Genomic DNA, 16,850 nt, shown 5'->3' with positions numbered 1-16,850 from the left:
CCCAGGCCTCTCTTACATTTCTTTTGCTTTCCACTTTGAATTTTTATTCTCACAAAAAAATAGAAGATTTACTGTTATGCAGACTACTGCATTAGTGTAGAAATGGTATAAATAATATCTGCGCACTTGTGAAAGAATATTAGACTCACCAGTTGATGTGTATTGGACGCTTGGCATGATTTGTTTGAACTTTGGCAAAAATCGAACATTTCTGCTACTTTGAGCTCAATTTCAAGGTACTTTTCATTGTGAAACCAATCAAAATCATCTCAATTTCTGTAATAAGTCTTCCATTCTATAAAATGAGACCAGGAAAAATAGAATACAACCATAAATAGCATACGAAAATACACTGCAAAGTCACTGTTTTAAAGCAAAAAACACGGTCGGAGTTTTTTTTTCTCATTATGCACCGTGTGCTGCAGGATTTTTTTTATACTGTGCACAATGACCACATAGACCCATTCTTTCATATGTAGGCCTACCAGCTTTCTCTGGCTAGATTTGAAGGCACTAGAATTTATGCGTACTAATACGGCACTAACCCTGGCGTGCAAGCCGTACTAGTACGGCACCAACCCTGAAAGGGTTAAACAATGATCTTTCAGAATACTATATTTATTTGTATACAGAAAGCTAAATTCAATCTGATAATGTACACCTTCTCAAATTAAAACCTGAAAAATATTCTAAATACTGTATAATGAAACAAAAGACTACATCTACTCTACTGTCTGACCACTAATATATGCAAGCATGTCAGTTGCCACCAATGAGATTCATTGTACTTCAATGGACATTATTATAGGAGCATAATCCCAAATCACCAGGCATGTCCTCTATCTCCATATACATACTTATGCATGCATTACTAGTAAGAATCCCATTACCAGATGTGCATAAATTCTAATGCAAGATATTAATATGCCAGTATCAAGCCTCATGCATACACTTGTAGAAATAACATACATAAAACTGTTTCACAGTAATTTAGCTCAGAGACTTTCATCACTATCATCATAGTGTATCCGTAATAATACTTCAACATTTATTTTAACGTGTCAGCCATCCCCCACCAAGGCAGGTGAAACATTTTCACTATCATTCAACACTTTCACCATCATTCACACAATCATTGTCTTTGAAGGGGCACTCAGATACAACAGTTTAGGTGTCACTCCAAACAGTAAATATCCCAAACCCTCCTTTAAAGTGCAGGCATTGTATTTCCCACCTCCAGGATTCAAGTCTGGCTAACTGGTTTTCCTGAATCCCTTCACAAAATATTACCCTACTCACACTCCAACAGAATGTCAAGTCCCAAAAACCATTCATCTCCAATCACTCCTATCTAACACACTCACACATGCCTGCTGTATGTCCAAATCCATTGCACACAAAACCTCTTTTACACCTTCCCTCCATCCTTCCCTAGGATGTCCATTGCTCCTGACATTTGAGTTGACTTTCACAACATGCATGGCTTATGGAGAAAAGATTCTTATTTCACTTCCCCATGGATATGAGAGGGAAATAATGAGAACAAGAACTATTAAGAAAAAATCAAAGAAAACTTAGATGAGTGCATATACATAAACATGTACATGCAAGTGTAGTGTGACCTAATGTAAGTAAAAGTATCAAGGTATACCTGTTATCATGCGTGTTTACAAGACAGAAAAAAGTCATCAGCTCTCCTACCCTCATGTAAAACAAATACAGGTTTCCGTCTTTCACTCATCTGGACCCTGGGTGGTTGCTGTCTACCAACCTACTACAACAGGATGGTAGTACCTCACTGGGTGGTTGCTGTCTACCAACCTACTACAACAGGATGGTAGTACCTCACTGGGTGGTTGCTGTCTACCAACCTACTACAACAGGATGGTAGTACCTCACTGGGTGGTTGCTGTCTACCAACCTACTACAACAGGATGGTAGTACCTCACTGGGTGGTTGCTGTCTACCAACCTACTACAACAGGATGGCAGTACCTCACTGGGTGGTTGCTGTCTACCAACCTACTACAAGAGGATGGTAGTACCTCACTGGGTGGTTGCTGTCTACCAACATGCTACACTTTCTTTCTTTCAACCCATCGGCCGTATCCCACCGAGGCGGGGTGGCCCAAAAGGAAAAACAAAAGTTTCTCCTTTTACATTTAGTAATATATACAGGAGAAGGGGTTACTAGCCCCTTGCTCCCGGCATTTTAGTTGCCTCTTACAACACGCATGGCGTACGGAGGAAGAATTCTGTTCCACTTCCCCATGGAGATAAGAGGAAATAAACAAGAACAAGAACTAGAAAGAAAATAAAAGAAAACCCAGAGGGGTATGTATATATACGCTTGTACATGTATGTGTAGTGTGACCTAAGTGTAAGTAGAAGTAGCAAGACGTACCTGAAATCTTGCATGTTCATGAGACAGAAAAAAGGACACCAGCAATCCTACCATCATGTAAAACAATCACAGGCTTTCGTTTTACACTCACTTGGCAGGACGGTAGTACCTCCCTGGGTGGTTGCTGTCTACCAACATGCTACACATTAGACTATATTTATTATTACTACTTTATTGGTATATAAAATGCACATCTTTTTCCATCTCTAGCATAAACACTCCATGGGAGACATTGTTGAGGTCTTCCCTGATATTTCCTTAATGTCATACTGATAAGCGTAGGTTTCACTTTAAAATTCCTGATAACAACTATATTTTCACTTTACATGCTTTGCACATCATCCCAATCTTAGCAGATGTTTCACTTTACAGTGATTTTCACTGTCGAGTGAAAGAGTGGCAGCCCAGAACCTAACCAACTGTATAAGAGGGGTCTACCTGTTTAAAGTACCAGAGTGATATTTAAACATTGTATTGATGATCAATTACCAAGAGAGAGAGTAATGAGGAAGCTTTTGTTACAGGTGCACAAGAACTGCTCAAAGAATGGGGATGGATTGATATCATCTCGCATTATTTTACCTCATAAAAGAAAGCCTTTTAAAGGAAATGATCAGCCTTTTTTAAATTAGTGGTCACCATTTTCTTAACGGGAGGCAGCAGGTTGGTAGACAGCAACCACCCAGGGAAGTACCATCCTGCCAAGTGAGTGTGAAACGGAAACCTGTAATTGTTTTACATGATGGTAGGATTGCTGGTATCTTATCTGTCTCATTAACATACAAGGCTTCAGGTACATCCTGCTACTTCTACTTACACTTAAGTCACACTACAAGTGCATGTACAAGCATATACATACCAACTCCTCTAGATTTTCTTCTATTTTCTTACTAGTTCTTCTTCTTGTTTATTTCCACTTATCTCCAAGAGGAAGTGAAACAGAATTCTTCCTATGTAAGCCATGCGTGTCGTCAGAAGTGACTAAAATGCCAGGAGCCAGAGGCTAGTAACCCCTTCTGTATATATTACTAAATTTAAAAAGAGTAACTTTCGTTTTTCTTTTTGAGCTACAAATGGTTTGTTGAAAGATAATTTCTCTTAATGTCAGGTAATGATAATTGGAAACTTTATTAAATTTGCACAAAACATAGAAAATTAACAACACCCATTCTGAGGAATTAGTGCTACTTTTAAGGTCCATCCATAATTTTAACTTGAAGAGGAATTACATAAATGTTTAGAGAATTTAGAGCCAAGACATTGTAAGACAGGTTGAATCACTTCTTGTAAACAACAATGAGGAACATTTAGTTGAGTTTTCTTTAAATAGCAGAATAACAATATGTAATTTATGTTTTAAAAATAAAAACATACACATGTTTATGATGTAACATGAAGCATGTAGTGATAATTAGAGCAGTCTGCTTGAGAATGTATGAGTACAGTAGATAAATGCTTGATGCTTAGACTTAGTTGCACATGAATTGTTTAAAAATATTCAGTAGTAGAAAGTATAGGTAGAATGGCAAAATACATTTTTTTGTTTAATCACACTGGCCACTTCTCACCCAGGTGGGATGACCCCCAAAAAAAAGCAAATTCACCATTATTCAAACTGGCTGCTTTGCCAGAAGTGTGAAAACATCATATTTAAATGACTCTCCAAACGGCAACATGCTCACGCATCCTGCTTACCTTTGTAAAATCAACCGGCCAGCCAGGAATCTGACTCCAGAGTTCTCCACCCATCATGGTGGCTTGTGATGGCACAATACCAAAGGTTGGTAATGGAGAAAAGTCCTCACTGTTCTCATACAAGAACTGAAGACCATTCTCATCCTCAGTAGACACACCAACTGCAAAATCAGTTGCACTTACTGTATAACAAATGCAACTACCTCTTGTGTAATAAAATGTCATAAATTAACATTTGTTTCCCTGTGGTCAGTTTCAAGTTTTTTCAATTCTCTTCATCCACCCAGAAGCTGCACTCTTCAGCCAGGATGTTGTTCCTTATACACTACACACTTAAACAGTCATCACAAGCTGTTTTCAGCAATTTAATAAACTCCACTTTTAATGGGTTGCAGTTTAAAAAATAAATAAAAAAACCTGTAGAGATATTCCAGTTATGAGCCTTATAAAAATTCATACAGCATAACGTTTATTTTTTACCTCCAAGGCGATCTCCCACAGAGGCAAGGTGATGCAATGAAGGAACACATTCCCAACATTAATTCGCAGCATTTTTCAGATGTAAATTTGTTTTACAGATGTTTCTTGAGAAAGCAACTCATTTTAAGGTGAAAACTACCTATGCAGGTAAAAGCTTAAAAATCTATGTTTAATTTAATCTGTGATTCACTTCCTTTTTTGATACCTCTACAAAAAACTTTTAGTTTTGTGTAGAAATCAGTACATAATGAGAATGCACTTCTTTTTAACACACTTGCCATCTCCCACTGAGACAAGGTGATCCAAAAAAAGAAACACTTTTACCATTGTTCACACTAACACTGCCTTGCCAGAGGCATGTACTGTATATACAACAGTTTAAATGTCCCTCTAAACAGCAAATATCACAAACCCCTCCTTTGGAGTGTAAGCACTGTACTTCTCACCTCCAGGACTCAAGTCTAGCTAACCAGTTTTCCTGAATATTACCCTGCCCACATTCCAACAGCTCATCAAGTCCCAAGGCCCATTTATCTTCACTCACTTCTTTCTAACATGCTCACACATGCCTGCTGTAATTGATTCACATTCATTACATGCATTTTGTCATCTCATTGAAGGACAATGTGACATGAAAGGTTGCCAGCTTTCTTCACAACAACTATCCTGCAGTCATTCATGATTTATGAGGGATGCATTCCACAAAGGTCATGGATAAAAAAACTAGTATGGAATGTGAGGCCCTCTGTAATAAAAATTGGTCATCTAAAATACAAAACATACCTGGCAGTCAAAAATCAAAAAGCAAGTCACAGATCAGGAATCAATTTCAGAAAGAAATAGCACAATAAATAAACCAGTTTCAGAAGTATGAAGCACTAGCTTCATACTAGTGGCCTATTTTAGAACTGAACCACTATGTTACACTATGTTTGTATCAAATACAGTACTGCTCACAAAGTGAAATCTTTAAGCAATGAGGTCCACCAATTTAAACCTTATTTTATACATAGTTCACAAACTTTTTTTTTACTGAATTTAATTTAAACCTAAGAATTCAAATTTCTCTTCTTACCTCCAAGTGCGTATAAGATAACATCTTTTGCATTGTATGTGAAGCTTCTTGCCTTTAAATTTACTCCAACTGCAGAGAGCTGATAAAAAAAATGAAAATTTTAATATCTATGATGCTATCAATTATGTATACAGCAGTACTTGTAGCACAAGCAGTAGCAGAATTAGCAGGTGCATTTGCAAAAAATACAGTACTGTATTCTATATTACAGAACACTCCATATTTTTGTAAGCAAGTTCAAAGTGCAGTATGTATATATAAAGATAAAAATAATACACTTACATAAGAAATAATTTTTTAAGAATTTGTTTAGTGAACAAAGATCCATAAAAACTGTCATCCTGCCATCTCCCACTGAGGCAGGGTGACCCAAAAGAGAAGAAGCACTCACCAACTCTCACTCTATCACTGTCTTGCCAGATTGGCACCAATACTACAGTTCAAAACTGCAAATATCTCCAACCCTCCTTAAGAGTGCAGGCACTGTACTTCCCATTGCCAGGACTCAAGTCTGGCTAACTGGTTTGCCTAAATCCCTTCATAAATGTTAACTTGGTTGCACTCCAACAGGAAGTTAAGCCATGAAAATCAATTGTCTCCACTTGCTCCAATCAAACAAGCTCACACAAGCCTGTTGGATGTTCAAGCCCCTAGCACTCAAAACCTCCTTCACCCCTCCCTCCATCCCTTCCTGGGACAACTGCTACCTGCTCCTTCCTTCCATCCCAGATTATATACACTCTTAGTCATCAAATTCTGCCCTATCCACCATACATGCCCAAACCACTTCAACAATCCCTCTACAGCCCTCTGAACTATACTTTTGGTAATCATGCACCATCTTCTATCCTCCACACTAAAAATTCTCTGCACAACATTCACACCAACCTCCTCACTGCAACATTTAAAAAAGCCCTCGCCTTGTACCCATATAAAATTGTATAACTATACTCTAGTACATTCTCCACTTTACCTCTATACATAAACTTTTCTTCTCACAAATGTCTCAACATATCATGTACCTTTCCCCTCTGTCTATTCTGATGCACCTCATTTTTTGTGACCCATCTGCCAGTATGTGCACTCCTAAATATCCAAATACATTCACGTCCTTCATACTCCCTCCAATCTGATATCTAATCCTTCATTGCCTAGAATTTTGTTACTTTCATTATCTTGTGTTGCCTGAAATATGAGCTTGTGATGGTTCTGATAACTTCCTTTTGTTGTGTGATACAGTGGACCCCCGGTTAACGATTTTAATCCGTGCAAGAGGGATAATTGTTATGCGAAATAATCGTTATGCGAATGAATTTTCCCCATAAGAAATAATGGAAATAAAATTAATCCGTGAAAGACGCCCAAAAGTATGAAAAAATTTTTTTTTTACCACATGAAATGTTAATTTTAATACACACAAACTGAAAAAGGCATGCACAATTACATGACACTTACTTTTATTGAAGATCTGGTGATGATTGATGGGATGGGAGGAGGGGAGAGCATTATCTTCTTACTGTTTAGAAGGGGAATCCCCTTCCATTACGACTTGAGGTAGCAAGTCCTTTTCCGGGGTTACTTCCCTTCTTCTTTTAATGCCACTAGGACCAGCTTGAGAGTCACTGGACCTCTGTCGCACAAATCTGTCCATAGAGCTCTGTACCTCCCGTTCCTTTACGATTTGTCTAAAATGGGCCACAACATTGTCATTGAAATAGTCACCAGCATGGCTTGCAACAGCTGTGTCAGGGTGATTTTCATCTATAAAGGTTTGCAGTTCAACCCACTGTGCACACATTTCCTTAATCTTTGAAGTAGGCACAATGGATTCCACAACTGGCATAGGCTTCTCAGGGTTAGCCCCAAACCCTTCAAAATCTTTCTTAATTTCCATACTAATTCTCACCCTTTTTACCACAGGGTTGGCACTAGAAGCTTTCTTGGGGCCCATGGTCACTTATTTTCCAGAAACAGCACCGAAAACACTGTAATAATACGAAATATTCCGAGTGTATGCTTGGATGTTACCGCGGAGGCTGGCTGGTAAACAATGGGACAGCCGGCACATGTGAGGCTGGCTGAGGGCACATTGGACGCGTCTCGGACGAAAATCGGTAAGCGGGTTTTTAATCGGTATGCGCGGCAAAAATTTTGCGATAAAAGTAATCGGTATGCGGAAAAATCGCTATGTGATGCCATCGTTATGCGGGGGTCCACTGTAATTGGTTATAGGTTGACAGCAGAGATTTTGTGTTCAAACTAGAACTTCAAACACAAATTCCATACGTGAAATATGGGTAAATGAGAGAGGAGTGTTAGTAGTACAGACTGGGGGCATAATAGACAATTTTAGATAATATACCTACAGTTTCTCAATTTATTTGTAATTTGAACTAATTTGTTATCCAGCTCGTCATGCCAGTAAAAACCGCAACAACCAGGTTCATACAACACTAACTTGTATTCCATCAAATGTATGTGAATATTTAAACATTTTTAATCTTACTCCCCTAAACAGAAGAAACTTTTTATTTTTTATTAATACATCAGCCGTCTCCCACCAAGGCAGGGTGACCCGTAAAATAAGGAACACTTTCGTCAGCATTTGCTCCATCACTGTCTTGCCAGAGGCATATTTACACTACAGTTATAAAACTGCAACTTCAACACCCCTCCTTCAGAGTGCAGGCACTATACTTCCCACCTCCAGGACTCAAGTTTGAAAAGAGAAAGAACGTGATAAAGGTAACTTAAATATTAACTCACAGGTCCAGTAAGTGAGGCAGAGGAAGCAGCAGTGGGGTTAGTTTTCACCTTAGAGTTTCCTCTATTTCCTTGGAGAGCCTGGTGGAAAATTGAAATGCAGTCCATTATTCAACTCTAGATATAGTGAAAGTGAAATGAAGATATTACTGAAGACAAAAATTACACTGAAGTCTTAGGTGAAGCTCTTATTAAGGTGATTACTACAGAGACAGATATGGCAGACAATGGCAGTGAATATGACCATGCTCATGCTACCAGGAAATATTTCCTGCCATCAATATGAAAAACTACGAACTAGAGAAATTAGCCATTATATTATATAACCATTATAAAAACCTGAACTTTTATTAAAGGTGAATAGTATAAGCTACTAGATTGATAATAAAATATATACAGTATTAACATTTTTAAAAACACCTTATTAAGACAAGCAGTATTAACCCTTTGACTGTCGCAACCCCAAATCCTGAGGTGTCTCCTGGTGTCGCAAAATTTAAAAAAAAAAAAAAAATTATTTTTTCTTATGAAATGATAGAGAATCTTTTCCCGATTGTAAAGACACCAAAAAAACGAAATTTGATGGAAAACTGACGGAATTACGCTCTCGCGAAGTTAGCGACTTCGGCAATATTTAAAAATCGGCAATTTCGCCCACTTTGAGCCCTATTTTCGGCTAATTCCGTTATTCCAGTCAACCAAACTCATAACTATTTCTTCAGAACTCTATTTTTTCTATCGATTGAGTACAAGAAACTGCCCATTTACCGATTTCAACTACCCAATAACATGGTCAGAAATTTGCAATTTGGCCAATTTCACGAAAATTAAAAAATACGACAATTTCAAAATAAGGTCCAGAATGAACAATGCAGACATTCCTGGCTCTAAAATAACATTTTCTTTGTTCATCAGTCATGTCTCCAGGTCCCTGTGATATTACTCTTGCTTTTTATTTTGAAATTTTATTCAAACAAAAAATAGAAGATTTACTGTTATGCAGACTACTGCAATACTGTAATAATTGTAAAAATTACATCAACCCATTCATGACTGCGTATTAGAATGGCTATTTGGACATTTATTGGACAATGACATCATTTGTTTACTTTTGAACATCGGCAAAAATCAAACATTTCCTGTACTTTGTGCTCCATTTCCAGGTTCTTTTTATAGTAAAATTAATCAAAATCACCTCCATTTCTATAATATAGTTTCCATTCTATCAAATGAGACCATGAAAACGAGAATACAACCACAAATACTATACGAAAATAGACCACAAAGTCGGCATTTTAATTAAAAAAAACGGTCGGAGTTTTTTTTTCTCATTATGCACTGCATGCTCCAGGATTTTTTTTATGTGGTGCACACTGACCACACAGACCCATTCTCTCACATGTGGGCCTACTAGCTTTCTCCTGCCTGATTTGAAGCCGCTAGAATTTATGAGTATATATACGTCAAACACGGTACCCCGCAAACATATATATACGGCCGCGACAGTCAAAGGGTTAAATAACACAATTAAGAACATAAATGATAAGTTATATACACTTACCATCCGACTTACAATCTGCTCGACATATGACCACTCGACTTACGACCATGCTTTTTATGCAAAATTTCTGGGAAATAAACAACTGTTTGTGTTGTACACAGTGTTTATCCTAAACCTAACAGTATAAAATACAGTACTAACAGCATAAAAAGTAAACTAAAAAATGAAATACCAAAATAAAACAAAAAAATAAAATCATTACAGAAGTGTGATGTTGATATTCAGCAGTAAGGATCAACTTACGTCCATTTTGCCTTACGACCGGCTGGTCGGAACCAAGCTTGGTCATAAGTCGGATGGTACCTGTATATATATAAATTTTTATTATTATTATTTTTATTATCACACTGGCCGATTCCCACCAAGGCAGGGTGGCCCAAAAAAGAAAAACTTTCACCATCATTCACTCCATCACTGTCTTGCCAGAAGGGTGCTTTACACTACAGTTTTTAAACTGCAACATTAACACCCCTCCTTCAGAGTGCAGGCACTGTACTTCCCATCTCCAGGACTCAAGTCCGGCCTGCCGGTTTCCCTGAACCCCTTCATAAATGTTACTTTGCTCACACTCCAACAGCACGTCAAGTATTAAAAACCATTTGTCTCCATTCACTCCTATCAAACACGCTCACGCATGCCTGCTGGAAGTCCAAGCCCCTCGTACACAAAACCTCCTTTACCCCCTCCCTCCAACCTTTCCTAGGCCGACCCATACCCCATCTTCCTTCAACTACAGACTGATACACTCTTGAAGTCATTCTGTTTCGCTCCATTCTCTCCACATGTCCGAACCACCTCAACAACCCTTCCTCAGCCCTCTGGACAACAGTTTTGGTAATCCCGCACCTCCTTCTAACTTCCAAACTACGAATTCTCTGCATTATATTCACACCACACATTGCCCTCAGACATGGCATCTCCACTGCCTCCAGCCTTCTCCTCGCTGCAACATTCATCACCCATGCTTCACACCCATATAAGAGCATTGGTAAAACTATACTCTCATACATTCCCCTCTTTGCCTCCAAGGACAAAGTTCTTTGTCTCCACAGACTCCTAAGTGCACCACTCACCCTTTTCCCCTCATCAATTCTATGATTCACCTCATCTTGCATAGACCCATCCGCTGACACCTCCACTCCCAAATATCTGAATACATTCACCTCCTCCATACCCTCTCCCTCCAATCTGATATCCAATCTTTCATCACCTAATCTTTCTGTTATCCTCATAACCTTACTCTTTCCTGTATTCACTTTTAATTTTCTTCTTTTGCATACCCTACCAAATTCATCCACCAATCTCTGCAACTTCTCTTCAGAATCTCCCAAGAGCACATTGTCATCAGCAAAGAGCAACTGTGACAACTCCCACTTTATGTGAGATTCTTTATCTTTTAACTCCACGCCTCTTGCCAAGACCCTCGCATTTACTTCTCTTACAACCCCATCTATAAATATATTAAACAACCACGGTGACATCACACATCCTTGTCTAAGGCCTACTTTTACTGGGAAATAATTTCCCTCTTTCCTACATACTCTAACTTGAGCCTCACTATCCTCGTAAAAACTCTTCACTGCTTTCAGTAACCTACCTCCTACACCATACACCTGCAACATCTGCCACATTGCCCCCCTATCCACCCTGTCATACGCCTTTTCCAAATCCATAAATGCCACAAAGACCTCTTTAGCCTTATCTAAATACTGTTCACCTATGTGTTTCACTGTAAACACTTGGTCCACACCCCCCCTACCTTTCCTAAAGCCTCCTTGTTCATCTGCTATCCTATTCTCCGTCTTACTCTTAATTCTTTCAATAATAACTCTAGCATACACTTTACCAGGTACACTCAACAAACTTATCCCCCTATAATTTTTGCACTCTCTTTTGTCCCCTTTGCCTTTATACAAAGGAACTATGCATGCTCTCTGCCAATCCCTAGGTACCTTACCCTCTTCCATACATTTATTAAATAATTGCACCAACCACTCCAAAACTATATCCCCACCTGCTTTTAACATTTCTATCTTTATCCCATCAATCCCGGCTGCCTTACCCCCTTTCATTTTACCTACTGCCTCACGAACTTCCCCCACACTCACAACTGGCTCTTCCTCACTCCTACAAGATGTTATTCCTCCTTGCCCTATACACGAAATCACAGCTTCCCTATCTTCATCAACATTTAACAATTCCTCAAAATATTCCCTCCATCTTCCCAATACCTCTAACTCTCCATTTAATAACTCTCCTCTCCTATTTTTAACTGACAAATCCAGTTGTTCTCTAGGCTTCCTTAACTTGTTAATCTCACTCCAAAACTTTTTCTTATTTTCAACAAAATTTGTTGATAACATCTCACCCACTCCCTCATTTGCTCTCTTTTTACATTGCTTCACCACTCTCTTAACCTCTCTCTTTTTCTCCATATACTCTTCCCTCCTTGCATCACTTCTACTTTGTAAAAACTTCTCATATGCTAACTTTTTCTCCCTTACTACTCTCTTTACATCATCATTCCACCAATCGCTCCTCTTCCCTCCCGCACCCACCTTCCTGTAACCACAAACTTCTGCTGAACACTCCAACACTACATTTTTAAACCTACCCCATACCTCTTCGACCCCATTGCCTATGCTCTCATTAGCCCATCTATCCTCCAATAGCTGTTTATATATACATACTAATATTTTTTTTTCAACAAGTCGGCCGTCTCCCACCGAGGCAGGGTGACCCAAAAAAGAAAGAAAATCCCCAAAAAGAAAATGCTTTCATCATCATTCAACACTTTCACCACACTCACACATAATCACTGTTTTTGCAGAGGTGCTCAGAATACAACAGTTTAGAAGCATATATGTATAAAGATACACAACATATCCCTCCAAACTGCCAATATCCCAAACCCCTCCTTTAAAGTGCAGGCATTGTACTTCCCATTTCCAGGACTCAAGTCCGACTATATGAAAATAACCGGTTTCCCTGAATCCCTTCACTAAATATTACCCTGCTCACACTCCAACAGATATATATCTCACATATATCTCACCATAGCAAGTAATGCAGAATCTTCATAGGTGGATGCTGGATGATGAGCCCCTTTAAAATCTATTATCTTTTCCCAATTGTCACGAACTTCCTCAGGCGTAACCAAGGCCTCTTGTGACTTTTGGCACACAAGTCCTTCAGTTAATTCCCATCTAACTATTAAAACAACAGTAATTATTTAGTGATTAAAAAGGTATTTTGCACCTTTCCTCTTTGAAGTCAAAAGTTCAGCAAACCATGTGAAATAGATTAAAATTAAGTTCAGTGTTTCAATACAAAAGAAACATATACTATGTCTGATTATTATCCTTTCATTCAATAACACTGGTCAACCAAGGTCTAAGTTTATGTTTGTGTGTGTATCTGTCTAATAATGAGATGCTGAATACAAATCTGAACTTGGAGCCCCATAGCTAAAAGATACAAGGGAAACTTTAAGGTAAGTTGGATGGCAGATTACTGCTGGACATGTGTGGGAAAGTAATACTGAACTTGAAATTGAACTAAAAAACTGTGATGCAAATATGTTTGTATGACTTTGTAAATCACACTTAATATTTATGACTGTTAGGCAACATTTATCATATGGCTCTCCAGCTTTAACTAGACAAATTATTTATCATACAATTTTAAAAATTTTAAATGACAGACTAAACAAGCTCAGATTAATGATCAGTGCATCAAACTTAGCTTAAAACAGCCAACTTGATTTCTGAAATGGATAAAAAGTTAAATTATGACTAAATTTTGCTGGCTAGTGTAACTTAGGAAGCAATGGAAATCAGATCCACTTAAGTACACAAGGCTAATTCATACATTCATGAATGCCTCTCACTAAGGTTCAACATATTCATCTAGATTCCATATTTTCTCTTTTTTCAACACATCGGCCATCTCCCACCGAGGCAGGATGACCCCAAAAATGAAAGAAACACTTTAACCATCATTCAACACTTTCACCATCAATCACACATAATCACTGTCTGGAAAGTGATATAGTGGAGGCAGGATCCATACATAGCTTTAAGAAGAGATATGATAAAGCTCACAGAGAAGGGAGAAAGTGACCTAGTAGCGACCAGTGAAGAGGCAGGGCCAGGAGCGCCCAGATACGACAGTTTAGATGTCACTCCAAGCAGCCAATATCCCAATTCCCTCCTTGAAAATGCAGGCACTGTACTTCCCATTTCCACGACTCAAGTCCAGCTAACCAGTTTCCCTGAATCCCTTCATACTCCAAATTCTCTGCATAAAATTCACACCACACAACACCCTTAAACAAGAAACCTCCATGGCCTCCAGCCACCTATTATTTTTTTTTTTCAACAAACCAGCCATATCTCTCAGAGGCAGGCTGGGATACGGCCTCGGTGGGATACTATAAATTACTCTTTTTAAATTTAGTAATGTATACAGGAGAAGGGGTTACTACCAACTTACTAGTAAGAAGTAGTAAGACATGCCTGAAAACTTGCATGTTTATAAGACAGAAAAAAGACACCAGTAATCCTACCATCATGCAAAACAATTACAGGCTTCCATTTTACATTCACTTGATGGGATGGTAGTATCTCCCTGGGCAGCTGCTGATTACCAACCTACTACACAGAAGGATTGCTTTTTTTTTTTTAACACCAGCCATATCCCACCGAGGCGGGGTGGCCCAAGAGGAAAAACAAAAGTTTCCCCTTTTACATTTAGTAATATATACAGGAGAAGGGGTTACAAGCTCCTCGCTCCAGGCATTTTAGTCATCTCTTACGACATGCATGGCTTATGGAGGAAGAATTCTGTTCCACTTCCCCATGGAGATAAGAGGAAACAAACAAGAACAAGAACTAGCAAGAAAATAGAAGAAAAGTCAGAGGGGTGAGTATATATATGCTTGTACATGCATGTGTAGTGTGACCTAAGTGTCAGTAGAAGTAGCAAGACATATACCTGAAATCTTGCATATTTATGAGACCAAAAATAGACACCAGTAATCCTACCATCATGCAAAACAATTACAGGCTTCCATTTTACATTCACTTGACAGGACGGTAGTATCTCCCTGGGCAGCTGCTGTCTACCAACCTACTACACAGGAGGATTTTTTTTTTTTCAACAAACCAGCCGCATCCCACCAAGGCAGGGTGGCCCAAAAAGAAAAACGAAAGTTTCTCTTTTTAAATTTAGTAATTTATACAGGAGAAGGGGTTACTAGGCCCTTGCTCCCAGCATTTTAGTCGCCTCTTACAACACGCATGGTTTACGGAGGAAGAATTCTGTTCCACTTCCCCATGGAGATAAGAGGAAATAAACAAGAACAAGAACTGGAAAGAAAATAGAAGAAAGCCCAGATGGGTGTGTATATATATGCTTGTACATGTATGTGTAGTGTGACCTAAGTGTAAGTAGAAGTAGCAAGACGTACCTGAAATCTTGCATGTTTATGAGACAGAAAAAAGGACACCAGCAATCCTACCATCATGTAAAACAATTACAGGTTTCCGTTTTACACTCACTTGGCAGGACGGTAGTACCTCCCTGGGCAGTTGCTGTCTACCAACCTACTACCTATAAGAAGGATTATTATTATTATATAAAACAATCACAAATACTGCATGAAAAAACAATATAAATTTCCCTCACTTTATGTGAATTTGATATTAAGCAGTGTCCCATTTCTTTCAGTAACTATATACAATATACATTCACCATATGTGATCAGTGCTTTTCACAAAGCATACTGAAGTACTGACATCCTGCCTGAGCTTAGTACAATTGCCATGTGATCAGAATGCATCTACTGCATAAAGCAAGACACCTTATTGTAATGTTGAAATCTGCTCTGAAATACAACACAATATACAGATCTGCATGGCAGCACACACTTACACTTTCCATACCATCCACCAGCAGCCTTGTAAAGTCCACCGCTGTCTTCACAGTCTTCATGACACAACCACAACACCAGTGGAGCCACAAATTCCGGCTTCAGTTCGTCAAACATTTCTGAGATGAAAGAATGCTAATGTAAATTAAAAGTGAATTACAATTTTATATGATTCATACAGATACAAAAAAAATGAAAATGATGCATGGAAACTACTCTCTTAATATATTAGTGGCAGGATAATGCCAATAACAAGAAATATTTTATAACTGGCTTGCATCAAGCAGATAGGACGAAATGTGAAAATTAAGCCCTTAACTGTCCAAATGCAGTTCTACGTTTTCACAACTAGCGCTCCTAATGTAGATAAACGTTTTATTTTTCCTGCCTCCAAATTTGGCACAACTGGCCTGAGATGCCTGGTCAATACAGAATGGGTCTTAACAATCAAGTGTGTGTGTAGTATTAAAAAGATCTGGGATCATTTAGTACCTTGTGGGAGCACCAGTTCAATTGAGTGCCAGCTAGAGCAAACAGCGTGGCTAACACCTAGGATTAATTTACTTTTCTTTTTTTTTTTTTAAACAAGTCGGCCATCTCTCACTGAGGCAGGGTGACCCAAAAAGAAAGAAAATCCCCAGGAAAAAAATTCTTTCATCATTTAACACTTTCACCTCACTCACACATAATCACTGTCTTTGCAGAGGTGCCCAGATACAACAATTTAGAAGCGTATATAAAGATATATAACATATCCCTCCAAACTGCCAATTTTCCAAACCCCTCCTTTAAAGTGCAGGCATTGTACTTCCCATTTCCAGTACTAAAGTCCAGCTATATAAAAATAACCAGTTTCCTGAATTTTTTTTTTTTTTTTTGTTTGTTTTTTTCAACAAGTCGGCCGTCTCCCACCGAGGCAGGGTGACCCAAAAAAGAAAGAA

General features: G+C 38.5%; 1 protein-coding gene across 2 annotated transcripts in view; it reads right to left on the bottom strand.

Moving 5' to 3' along the window:
* LOC128703316 (peroxisomal Multifunctional enzyme type 2) overlaps positions 1–16,850 on the bottom strand; it is a 52,847-nt gene that overhangs the window by 16,236 nt on the left and 19,761 nt on the right. For both annotated transcript variants that reach the window (XR_008409234.2, XM_053797937.2), the window contains exons 6-10: positions 15,912–16,028; positions 13,033–13,187; positions 8,420–8,497; positions 5,654–5,732; positions 4,099–4,259 (exon numbers count right to left, since the gene is read on the bottom strand). Coding sequence is in view for 1 of the 2 variants with exons in the window: in XM_053797937.2 (XP_053653912.2) it covers positions 4,099–4,259; positions 5,654–5,732; positions 8,420–8,497; positions 13,033–13,187; positions 15,912–16,028 (590 nt within the window). In the remaining variant the exon portion in view is untranslated. The remainder of the gene's footprint in view (positions 1–4,098; positions 4,260–5,653; positions 5,733–8,419; positions 8,498–13,032; positions 13,188–15,911; positions 16,029–16,850) is intronic.

This window comes from Cherax quadricarinatus, chromosome 15 (genome assembly GCF_038502225.1).
Source record: "Cherax quadricarinatus isolate ZL_2023a chromosome 15, ASM3850222v1, whole genome shotgun sequence".
Lineage (NCBI taxonomy): Eukaryota > Metazoa > Arthropoda > Malacostraca > Decapoda > Parastacidae > Cherax > Cherax quadricarinatus.
The sequence above is the reverse complement of the archived record's forward strand: the minus strand, read 5'-3'. Positions and strand labels throughout refer to the sequence as shown.